The sequence below is a fragment of the Passer domesticus genome, chromosome 3 (assembly GCF_036417665.1).
Source record: "Passer domesticus isolate bPasDom1 chromosome 3, bPasDom1.hap1, whole genome shotgun sequence".
Taxonomy (NCBI): domain Eukaryota; kingdom Metazoa; phylum Chordata; class Aves; order Passeriformes; family Passeridae; genus Passer; species Passer domesticus.
In genome coordinates, this window is record NC_087476.1 from 105,080,105 (window position 1) to 105,093,544 (window position 13,440).

Below are 13,440 nucleotides of genomic sequence, written 5' to 3' on the forward strand. Positions count from 1 at the left end.
TCACAGCTGATCTTCAGAGATCAGCTGCAAGTCTAAGTCCCTCAGCAAGAGAAAGTTATGTCAGCGTAATTGGAGAAATATAAAAAAATACCTCAAACACTTTTGATGGAAAAATGCACTTGTTTTCATCCTGCTTACTGCATTTCAATGTACAATGATATGGAATTATTTTAACATAAACTAAAACAAACACGTCAAGTGAAAGTACAAGTCTCAGCACAGGAGTTTGTAACAATATAAAAATGTGGTTTTGTTGTGTAATTTTTCTAGTAGTATTGACATTGACATGCCAGTGCATGTCATTACATTTACAAACTTGTACTGGGAAAATTATTATTCCCTTAACTGTGCATATTTTCAACCATTTTCAAATGTCTGCACACAGGCCTCTTACTATGTAACAGATATTGACAGAACTTAACAGATTTTGATTGACTTTGATTATGATATATTTCTTGTCATTTTCAAACCACACTGCAAATCAGCATCTTTCTTGCAGCAAGTTCATAACAATTATGTATTAACAATTTCACTTGACTTTTGTCTATTTTCCACTATGGGACTGAATTTACTTTCTATGCTCCACCTGAAACACGCCCTGGATTTTCCATTCATAAAGAAACTTTAATTGTGCTGGTAACTTAGTTGATAAAGGACTTAGTGCATCACAGCACAATTTACACTCATTTTTTCAACTATTTTTTTATCATTATAAACCAATTATTGCAATCATTTACTATTCCAAAATTGCTATGTTTTAAAGTAAACATATAATTAAGTTTACTGAATGAAGTTTTATACAAATACATTCATCAGGAGGAAGAAGGAACTTCTCTGAAGATCTAAAATATTTACATCCCTACTGGTTTCTCTTACAGAACAAAAGAAATAACACTCTAAGACTGCCTTCAGAAACTGTTTTGTCTTCAGAAGCCACCATGAACAACATCCAAAGAATTAACAAGTGGAAAGAGAGCTATCAATGATCATGAGCTGCTAAGTAAAAACTAAAAAAAGTAATCCTAATTATTAAATTCCATTACAGTTCCATCAAGACTGTAATGTACCAAGAGCTTTGCATGCTCAGTGCAGACTGTCAGCAGAAAATGTGTGAAATATTTTCCTTATACTCTTGTCAGTCAGTACACTGCTATGACAATTCATTCTACACCATGTTTTAGCGAGAAATACAGAAGTAGGCGTCCGTATTTGTTATATGTACACAAATGAACATATCTCTCCAACATGTTCCTCAATCTCTCCCTTGTTTTCCCAAAATTTTGTACCCATAAGCCCCTGAATGGGTTACACATCAAAAATATAGTTATAGAATTTGAGACTAGTAGCTTGCCCCACACATCAAATGAAAACTGTGTGTAAACACTTGCTATCAAATTCCATCAAAATGTTTATCTGAATTATGCATTTTTGAAATCTGATAACAATTTCTATTGAGCTATTTGACTGAGGAACTGAATAGCACTCCAAGACACTACCCAGGACAGCAGACAGTGTTCCACATAGGATCCTTAAGTGACTCTATGAAGTATCAAGTAACATTTCACAAAGTTCTCTACATATTATGACAGGTTTCCTGTCTTATGAATAGTCCTTCACGTATTTGATTTCAGAAATTATGTCCTGGTACATTTGCCCAACACCGCTATTTTCAATTTTTACTAAGTTCCTGCAAATGAAATTATTCTGTTGCGTGCATATTTAGGTTTTTTGCTGCTGGGCAGCTTCATTCTTTCTTGGGTATTTTCACTCTTGTTTTCTTATGTTGTAAAAGCCAACCACATCCTTCACAAACTATTTCCATTCCTTCCCCTTACTAAAGTGCAAGATGCCAAACCCCTGGCTGCTCAGCAGAGAGAAACAGCCAATTTCCTCCCCAAACCATTCCACCAGTGCCCCAGCTGAGGCCTAGAAGGAACATCTCTTCAATCTGTTCACCTTGTTCCTTCAGACCTCACGTCTCTGCTGAAAGGATGAGGCTTGCTAATTAGTATTTCTTGTGATGGTACCTTTGCAGTATAGATATCTCTCCAAAGACAGCTGGATTGTGACCTCCAACACCAATTCTCATAGGTCACTACACCACTATCAGATGGTGAAAATATTCAGCTATTAGTAACCTTGCCTGAAGCAAAACTAACCAGAGATAAAAATGCTTTGTCTTTCATGTTAAGGAATTCATTTTAAAAAGAAAGAAAAGAAAGTCCCAGACACCTGAACCTGCAAACATCTATGGGAGAAAAGGCACGCTATGGGCTTGCAAGTTTCAAAAAACTCTGAACAAGGTTTTAAAAACATTTGTTACTCTGCTCTTCTTGGACACTGCAAATAAAATTTAACTATAACATTTAAATGTATAATACTTGAGCAGAATTACATTCATTAGCTATCATTTTTCATTGATTATATGCAAGTATTCATACTCAGGTTTCTTAAGAATATTTTGGAAGTGAGGTTCATGAAATCTTGGATATATTACACATCTCTGACTAATGTTAGTCATGAGTTAAACAAATGAAATACGTAAGTGAAGCAAACACTGTGTGTTGAGCTCACAGTGAGCTACATAAACAGCTCACTGTAGTAATCACCACAAATTAGAATGGTAGAGAACATGCATATAGACCAATACAATATAGACCCTGTTGCTAATATTCTAAAATCTGCAGGCTTTAGGTGAAATGTCAAATGCAAAATGAAATTCATGACATTTATTTTATCCCAGGTGTATCAGGAGATGCACATTATTGAAATAAATTCTCAGAAATGAACTTCACTTGTAACATAAAAATCCTCAGTCATGGCTGTTTCAAACACTCAGACATACCACACACCATTATATTTATGTTCATAAACATGTAGGCAAATTAAAAAAAAAATCAGCAGGTATTCCTCTCCATTTGTCCTTTCTGTCAACTGTACACTAACATATATGACAAGCAAAGGAATGACATAGGAAAAAAACCTCAGCCTCATAAAGAAGGAAAGGCAGGCAGGCTTTATTCTCCCAGATGAAGAGAAATTCATGCTTTATGTCCAGCATAGGACACAAGTGAGGTTGTATAAAATCCTCCTCCCTTATCCTCTTCTGGCAAAGGATAAGTGCCATGTGAGAGAGCAATAGCAGTGCCAATGCACTCTTCTGCTCCCAGATGTGTTGAAGCCAGAAGCTGTCTCACTGAGATGCAGCTGCAGTGCAGAACTTAACAGAGGCAGAGCAGTAAGAACTGCACTGCTGTCCTGCCATTGCCATAGGGGGCTGCAGTGTTCTAGTGATTATCATTCAAGAGAAAAATTAAGGCAACTGAATTTCATGCACAAGGCACATCTTCCAGTAGCTCATGGTACAAGTCTTTGAGTCTGAAATCCACAGTGTGCACCTTCAGAGGAAATGAAGGTCACTTCCTGGCATTATCAGACTTGGTTCACATTTCAAAAAATCACCTAAATTCTCAGCAAAAGGTTTGCTCTGCATGGTTTTGCTTGTATCAGAACTCAAATATTACAGATGTAACAAGAGTATTCTATAAGTTACCTTACTGGGAAAAAGAAAAAAAAAGCTCAAAGCTCTAAATCAATTAGTAACAGTTCTTAGTTTTATATCTAATTTCCTGCTTTAAATAAGTGATTCTTAAGAAATCTCATTAATTTAAGGAACATTAGGGAATAAAGCAGTAGACATTGTCCCTGATGGTCATAGTGCTTAGACAAAGTAGATTTAATTCTTAGCACAATCTTTTTCCACTCCTCTTTGAACTACTCAAGGTATATTAAGACAACAGAATTTAAAAGAGATTTGGAGCAGAGACCACTTTATCAAGATGAGTCACAGAGAGGGAAAAAGTACTTCAAAAAAGAATAGCTAAATATAGATTTAATAACTTGGATTACAATGGCCCAAAAGGGTAAATTTAGGATCCTATGTCCCAGAAGCAAAGAGAAATAGTAGCTATAAGTCTAGAATAAGGTGCTATTTAGTCTTCTGAAAACATCCCATAGATAATACCTTTCAATGGGCATGGTCTGCATTTTCATCTTGGAAACAACAGAAGGTCCCTGGTAAAACTCTCCCCAAATAACAGCAAAATTGAGCTGAATGAAACTTGCACTACAGCTTCTTCACTAAGAAAATGTTAACAGTTCTCAAACAAATCTCAGAACATTCTGAGTCAAAAGAGACTTACAAGAATCACTAAGTCAAACTTTTATGTGAATGGCCTATACAGGGATCAAAGCCACAACACTGGCATTGGCACCACACTCTAACCAATTGAGCTGATTGGTGGATCTCTGTCAAAAGCTGGATTTTGCAAATTGTCTCTTCAGCTGTGGCATTGGATTCAAATAATCAACTAAAGATCCTGGAATTATTTGTAATATAAAAGTTTTGAATACCATGGCTGACCTGCTACCTCATCTACTTCTTGTCATAATCACTGCTATATTCCTACTCTGATACTCTTTCCGCTTTTATTTTTTGAGACCTGCATTAATACCGTATATCTTTTACATGAGGAAAGAAAGACAAGGCAAATTATTTCAGGTGACTCTAAACAATATTTAAATTGTAATTTAACAAATATTTTACTTCAAAGAAAAGTACAACATTAATGCACAAAACAGTACAAAATGTAGGTCAATAAGGAACATGGCACACCTATATCAACAATAACATCATGAAGATGAAAATCCAAAATAGGAAATAAGAAAATCCCTAATCCCCATAATAAACTTGGGGAGATGGTCTTCTTTTGGCATACAAAACCCACAGGTAAAAGCCACAACAGAAAATCATTTACATATGTATTTATTGAGAAGCAAATGATTTATCCCTTAAGAATTTAGGAACACTATACCATTAAAAAAAAAAAAGAACAAACAACCAAAACAACAAAACACCCCCAAAAAACAACAACAAAAAAAAAAGAAAAACAAATCGAAAACCCAAAAAAACCCCAAAACAAACAAAAAACCCCAAACAACAACAAAAAACAAACAAACCAAAAAAAATCCCAAAACAACCTCATCTGTCTCAATTATGACTCTACAATAGAGGAAATGAGCAAGCTGGAGTGATAGGAAAATGTCACAAACTGCTGCTGGAGGGAAAACATTTCTAACTTGCATTTTAACTTTGAAAAAAAAAAAGACTGAAAGAGATGGCTGATTAAGAGCTAATAAGTTTAGGAGGCCTAAAGTAACTCCACACAAACCAGATTAACACACTGATATTCCCAACAACACACAGACATTCATTCTTTATTGTCTGAAGGAGAAGAGAGCTGCCCATTGAATTTCCAACTGCATTTCCTATAGCACATTCACTTTTTTTCCCCTCTCAGTACTGACCTTCTCCATTACTCTCCTGCCCATGGAATTTAATGTGATCACAATCCAAACTGATGTGCCTGAAAATAACTATGACGAAGACATTACACCAGTTATCCTTGAAGAGTAACGAGCATATGCACTACTATCACCACTAGCAGAAGTTCTCACTCCCAACTTCCAGTATTAGGAAGCCCAAAGAGCAGAAAATCATACTAAAGATTCCATTGTTAAAACAAAGCAAAATATTTCTTTGTTCAAGACTACGAAGCAGGGATTTATTAGATTAGAAAAAAAAATCTGATAACACAACACCAAATACTTCTCCTTCTGGAGAATTCTTTCTACCTGTTAAGTGACAGTATGTCCTATATATCTTTTACATTTATCTGTATCTGCTGAAAGCTAAAAATAATGGTGCCTTTAGGAATTGTGCCCTACCGAGTTCTTGAAGGATGACGTGAGGCATTTCTGTTCTACACATTTTATTTTTACACTGCTTAAAACTGCTGTTATTCCTGAGCCTGATTTATGGGTACCCTGGGGTACTCCTAACCCCTTTTGATGTTATTTCTACTGGAAACAGTTGACAAAAGCAGCTCTTCCCTTGAGGATTGCACTGCTTTAGTATTTGTTTCAACTTCCAGCCATTTGCTCAACCTATTAAAGCTTCTTCAAAGACATAGAATAGCAACCCATCACCTTGAATGCTGCAGAAATAAAATGCATAAAGGCTGCCAATTCACACTAACTCTGCTGTAGATAAGCAGAATACATTGGAAGGCATTACACTACATGGAATTCTGCCTATGGATTTAGCATAGCCTGACAAGGGTGTTTGGCTTTCAGCTATTTCACTCCAGTGGTCAGACTTCCATGAAAATATTTATATAAAATATAAACCTAAGGCAAACTAAGTGTATCTAATGTAAACTTAAGAAAAAAAAAATGGCAATAGATCATCATTGTACTCCACTTTGTATTTCTTCTATACAGCAGAGTACACGACTGCTTTATGGAAGATTTTTATAAGCCTTGCTAACCTTGCTGAAACCATACAAATGCTGTGCCAAGAATCTTGGAACTTAATTATTCTGTCTGTGGTGGACTGACAATGAAAAATCAATGGAAACACCTAGAGATACTGTGTAGGTTGTTGCAAACAAAAACACTTAAGAAAAATGCAAATAGTGCCTCGTTGTCATCTTTTCCTGCTTGGTGTCTTGCTGTTGGTTTGGTTTTTTTTTCCAGAAAAAAAAGGAAGAAAAATCTACTTTGAAGAACAGACCCGAATTTCTTATTTTACTATAGTGAAACTAACAGAAAGTAATAGCTAATGTACCGAATACAGTTAATCCTCTTTTTCACATGAATGCTGCAGAAGGATGAAGGTAAGTTTCACAAAATACTCTAAACTGCAGAGCACCCTAAATGCCATTTTTCAACTGCATAAGCGTATTAGCAAGTAATTTCCAGTACAATCACTTAAATATTTAACTGAAGTAAAAAGATTATGGCTATTTATGCAATTTCTTGGAATTACATACAAATATTACAAGAATGTTAGGTTAGAGAAAGGAATTAGAAAGTTAAAAAAGAAAACAAACAAAAAACCTGAGTGAAGATTTTTTAAGTAGCCCGAGAATTTACAAGGACCTTTTCATAAGTGATAAATGTTTTCATTGTATGATCTTGCTCTTTCCAATAGTCAAAATTTACATTTGACCCTCCTTAAAAGTGGTAAAAGACAAAATCGGAAACAAAACCAATTTCTTGCACAACCTCAATTGGAAAATTATTTCATCCATCCAAAGATATGTGTGAAATTCTATTTTAACAACTTGCAGGATTTGCCATACAAAAAATAAACCAGTAAAATAGTATCTTGCATTTTGGTATCACCTACAAGTGTCTAGTATCACACAAAAGTGTATGGGAGGCTTTTATGGCTTAAAAAAAAATCTAAATTCTGAAAGATAATCAGAATTTCATGTATGGCTACATTCTCAAAAATGTAGTTATCATAGAAATGTGTGTCAATATTTTGACATGATGAGACAGAACAAATTTCTTACAGTTTTCTTCTTTTAATGTTATCCAGAAAGGGGGATTTAGACTATTTTTTTCCCTTACGTTCTCTTAGTTTATTTTTTTATTTGTTTTAGTTTGAGTTTTTTTTTCCAGACGCTTGTTGTAGTTTTTTTTGTTAAATGAGAACTTAATAAAAACACAGTAAATTCTCAGGAACAGACAGCTTTTCCTGCAGTCTAGAAATACTTAGAGTTCTTGAGAACCCTGTGGACACAGGTCCCAGAGATAGGTACTGTTTATCCCAAAAAGCTCAGCTATTCAGCCAGTTTTTCACCCGTTGCTGCTCTTCAGTGAGCCCTTCTGAAAACTTCCTGGGCCCCACACAGGAAATATGGGGACATGAATGACCTGTTCCATTCCCTCTTACTGCTAGGATAAAAAAGTGTACTTTCACTGCAGATCTGAAATGGTTGGATCTCAGCTCCACAACCAACCCAAGCTGGTGATGATGAAGCACCAGGTGACACAGCTCTGTGCAGGACATCTGTCGGAACCCAGGACATCTCTCTGGATGCCCTGGATGTCTCAAAGCCCTGGCAGGGGCTCGGAGAACCTGGCGGAAGCCAAAGACACCTGGAAATTCGATCTTAATTCATGGAGCAAATTGCCAACCTGATATGAAGAATTACAGGCCACAAAACTTTAAGTAGCATAGTAGTAGGAAACACAGGGTGAAGAAAAAAATTTTTGAGCACTGTACAGGGGGGTTTTGTATGTTGTACAGGGGGGTTTGAAATTCTGTACATGGGGGTCGGGAGTTCCAAGATGGAGGAATTTGGGCATGCCCTGTCTTTCTTCTTTCTTCTCCTTGGCATCCATGTTCAGAACGATGTTGGCATGTGTGGATTGGTTCATAGTGAAGGTACACTTGCCAACAAGGGCGAAAAGTATTGGAAATTGAAGGTAAATATCTTATACGTAATTTTTACTATAAAAGAGACAACCGCCCCGTGGGTGGGGGAGAGTGCCCTTGGCTGTCTTGCTGATCAGACCTCGGCTGGACAGACAGAAAACTTTGTAGATAAGGAACAATAAACTCAACTGAAGACCGAAAAGCAAGAGTCCAGACTCCTTCTTCGAAAGCGCGGCCTGCCCAGAACCACTTCTTCCCATGCTGGGGCAGAGACAAGTGACAGCCGACCCCGGCAGACATCTGCCAGGCATTTCCATCTGGCTTGGGAATGTAGATCAGCCTTTGGCCCTCTTGCATTTAACAGTACAGACATGCACTAGGGGTCTGCAGTTCAGGAAGCCAAACCATTCTCTTGCCCAGGGAATTTTAGAAGGGACAGGAGAACCAGCCACTTTTGTGTACCTGAGTATGCACCCTTGCTGCAAAATGCTGACATACCAGTTTGACAGAGACCACTATTTGGTCGTTGTTTAATCTGTACCTAAGAGCCAGCTCTGTAAATACACCACAAAGGATGCTTCCACAACCAGCTCTTTCCAGAAGACACACACCATATGAATCATACAGAGTTCAAATGTCCTTTCCCATTTCTCCCTTCTGACCTACAACGACCATTCCACAATTCTCTTTACACTTTCATATAAAATATCTCCTAATCAGTAGATAAATGTGTTTCAGGTAATTCTTCACTACCATGGTGGCTGTCTTTTTCGGGCAATTGGTTTTTAATCCATGCATTTTCAAGTAATTGATATTCTTGAAAGTATGTGCTCAAATACCACATGCAAAGATGGATTACAGTATTTCAAACTACAATAAACACAAACATGAGAACAGATGCATTTCAGTTTGATTTATAGAACAACCACCAAGAAGTTAATTTCTTTAGGAGCAGCATGTCCCCCTTTCCAGCTCTTTCCCAGGCTCTTGAATACGTATTAGCAGAAAATATCTACACACTTATGCCACTATCTTGAACTTCCAAGGTTTTAGTTAGAACTAAAGCAGTCAGATTTCTACTTGCAACGTGACTAAGGTGCAGAAATAGAAACTACAATTTTACCAGCTAAACAAATAACACACCTGAAAATATGACCCATTTTTCACCATGCTACCAGGGAAAAAAAACAAAAACCCAGCCTTTAAAAAGGAAAATGAACAAAGAAAAAGAGGCTCTTCGGAAGTGATAAGTACTCTAAAGCACTGAGACTGTACATCTCTGACAATTTTTGTTGTACTTACCTAATATCTGTGCATGTTATACATGTGATACAGCGGCTGTTTGTTGTAACCAGGTTCAAAGCCACAGATGTTTCACTGTCAGCAGTTGGGTGTGCTCCACATTTAAAGTAAAACTCCTGAAATATTGAAGGAGAGATAAAGAGAAGATTACATACCTGCTGCTCAGGTCCTTCCTTTATCTTTGCTTAACTGACATTTGAGGGAACAGACAAATCACCACTGCCAACAGCAAAGGAGGACAGTCATTAGGAAAGGTTTACAAGGCATCCCTTGCAAAAATACCAGTCTAGGTGTGTATTTTGTTTAGAACCTTTCCTATCACAGAAGGTATCAGTGTGACACATTCTGTGATGTTCTGGATTATTAAAAAAAAACCAAAAAACACTTCATCTTGATTTTCCCTAATCAAAGGCAAAATACTAACAAATTTCAATATGCATTATTATTGCCACTGTCTTTTCTTGTTACAGGTAGTACCATTTTCTGAACTCTACAACATAGAATTTTGGCTCTAAAATAGTGAAGTCTGGCCTTGCTTTTGTGATTCTGGATATCTTTAAGACACAATTTTACCATTTAATAAAGGAAGGCTCTACCTCTCTTGTAGCCAATATTACATATACAAGTGTACAGTGTTTCAATCAAGTCACTTTAGCCTCTTAGACTGCCTTCATTAACATAATGCTTTTCACACAAATGTGTATTTTCTTCTCTTTTCCACTGCACCCCAGGGAAGGCCATATGAAGCACATATAAATCTTATCTTTGATAAGACTTTGTTACAAGAAATTGGTCTAAGTGTCCAAATCACTCTAAGCATACATAAATAAAAGCAGTCTGAAGACACATGCTTTGTAATAGAAGCCACAGATTAAAGTTTGTAATTTCTTTGTTGCTATGAGACCTTCTTTCCAATAACAAATTGTGGAGGTTTGTAATGAAAACAATACATAAATGAAATGTGAATTGGAACTTAAGGGTGTAAAAACATTGGAAACAAGGATAAGAAGGCATAAAAGAATGACAATTGTTGACATCAAGATACTAACATCACTGTTTATTCTCAAGAGACCTGACCTCTGTAAAAAATGCTAAGAAAACAAGGAAAAAAGCCCAAACAAACTGGAGCAAGGAAAGAAAAAAAAGGGAAAAAATCAGCAGCATTTGCTAATGACTCTTGAAGGTGGGACAGGATGAAGGAAAAAAAAATTACAGCTACTGTCAACTTTTTTAGAGTGAAAAAGTCACAACCAGGCCTCAGCATCAGGAACAATCCAAAAGCCATGAAAAGACATGCTAGGTGTTTGCTAGTGTCACTCCCAGCTCCTCCCTAGACAATGTGGACACATATTGCAGCACACACTAATACATGAGTAAAAGAGGACGTTAGGATGAATGAGAATGAAAAAAATCAGATTTAATACAAAATCCCTTTTCCCTCTCTAGATCTTTGCACGATTTCCTGCAATACCATATTAAAAGCAGTCCAGACAGACTCTTACTTTCTCAATGCCTACAGCCTTGCAGTATGGAGTTCTTTGTCTGCAAAATAGCTGTCATTTAGTGTTTTTTTTTCTCAGTGGTGATGACCATTTAGCCATATTGTGCATTTCATTAGATAAATATAGTGCCACATTACCGTGCCACTCTAAGGTGGATTCTGGTAACTGGGATATGAGAAGTCTTAATGTAACCTTCCTCCTAGGTTAGTCACTGCTGTTTGTCACAGAAGTGCTGATCTATGCAATAGATGCACCAATATATTCATTCCCCACAGAAAGTGAAGGGCACAATGTCTGAGGCATGTCTCAGTAGCAGTTCAAGAGAAGCATGTGGCAAGAGCACAGTTTAAAGGCAAGCCTATTCTTTAAAGTAATTGTTCATAGGTCTTTTGAAATGAAGCACCAGTATACATTTCTATACAGCTAAATAATCTTTGTGTCCTGTTTCATAAGGAAGGAAGTAGTCTCAGACAAGAAAATATGCTTAAAGTCATCCTTAGACAAGACTTCAGACTTCCCAAGTATTTGCTCTTTTTCAAGACACAGATATACACACAAATTTTAAATATCAGCTTAACTTGAAGCATTTCAGCTTCAAATGAGTCAATGGAATTACACATTCATCCGGAATAGATGATAACCTTAACCAATCTGTAACTTCTATTTATTTTCAACCTTTAAAAATGTATCCATTGATCTTTGCATTATTTGCTAATAGGTTTTGGAGCTTAAGTTTTTTTGCCCTTTAATTTGAATTTATTTTGAATTAAATGTTAAGAAGGATTTATTTCAGTGCAGAAGATATATATTTCTTTGCTTTAGTACACATCCTGCATACAACTAAGAGAATATTGACAAATCACAATTCCAGAACAGGTAAACTATGGGCAAGGAAACATACAAAAATTTTTCTCATAAAAGTACTTACCCAAGGTAATAAACACTTATTTGTATGACAAACAAAAAGAGTAATAAATATATTAAGCTCTGAACCAATTGAAATTGATTTAGATGTCTTTTTGTCCCTAACGAGCATCTGTTTCGTGATTCTAATTGCTTTTGATAATACCTCGTGATGGTTCTTGTCATGAAGAAAATAAATAAAACTGTGCAATTCTTATTCCAGGAAAAGACAGACAGAAAGGGAAAAATAGTCAAGAGTCTTGTGCTACAGTCCCAAAATACTTCTGCTATATCATTAGGAAAATTACTTCTCAATATTTCTATTTATCAGCCCAAACACTGCTTTAAGAAAACCCCTCTAATTAAACTTATGATGTGCTTCAGTGTTGCTGAATTGAGAACATTATGGAACGTGAAAACACTGTTTAATACAACAAAAGAAAATCTTGCCAGTTTCCAAAGCTATCCATTGAAAGACTCCCTGCTTGACTAAACTGCAATAAAAGAAATAGTAAATCTTAATATTAAATACAAACAGAACAGTGGGCTCATTAAAAATATAGGAAAAATAAATCCCACAAGATTATATGTCAAGTATTTTTTCAGAAGTAATCCTGAAGATTAAAGAATAAAAGAGTTATTCACAACAGATATGTTGAGACTAGCAGTATACCCTTGGAAAATCAAGCAGTATCAATCCACAGAAAGCACAGTTTTACACCATCAATGCAATAGTCTGTCTGGAGATCTGAGGCCTCAATGCTGTGCTGGGAGTTCAGAAGTACAGGGAAAGTTGGGAACTAAAAATGCAGTGTGCTCCAAGTGCCTGACAGTTCTCCAGTAGTGTGGACTTCATTTCCAGATTTTTTAATATTTCTTTTTCTCTGCAGTAATACACATTCCATCTGTTTAAAAGCTTTTAAAAGTCACGAAACCAATTAAGTTTCCAGCTGCATATGAAAGTTTATGTTGCCTGGTTTTGCACATTGCATAAATACACAATCCACAAGCATTTATTTGTTCAATCTACCAGATTTTATAGAGACTTAACATATTTATTTTTTTTTATGCCAGGGCATATACCTATGAATTTGGCACTACAGATAACCCATCAGCACAAGTTGCTTCTCAATTGCTTCTGGCAATGAAATTACTGAAAGCAAAATATAAAACAGAAGAGTGCAGCCACTTCTCACCCTTCAGCTTTGCATTTCACCAGGCATGTAGCTATTCCTTTATTTAGTCTTTTATCCAGTGTATGGAAGCCTAGGGAGGGAAATTTGCCATATTTTTAATCCAAATTATTTCTGTTCCAATGTTAATCTCTGAACAGCCGTAGAGACCTAGGACCCAGCCAATTAAAGACTGACATTCTAAATTAGCCTCAAACAGTAAAATTCATACAAGCAGTAGTTACTTTTTAAGGTTGATATCAAAATGTCT

The 13,440-nt window shown here is 36.2% G+C and overlaps 1 protein-coding gene across 2 annotated transcripts in view; it reads right to left on the bottom strand.

Annotated features, from left to right (window-relative positions):
* PRKN (parkin RBR E3 ubiquitin protein ligase) overlaps positions 1 to 13,440 on the bottom strand; it is a 675,810-nt gene that overhangs the window by 336,042 nt on the left and 326,328 nt on the right. For both annotated transcript variants that reach the window (XM_064414870.1, XM_064414871.1), the window contains one exon: positions 9,593 to 9,708. In XM_064414870.1, the coding sequence (XP_064270940.1) occupies positions 9,593 to 9,708 (116 nt within the window). The remainder of the gene's footprint in view (positions 1 to 9,592; positions 9,709 to 13,440) is intronic.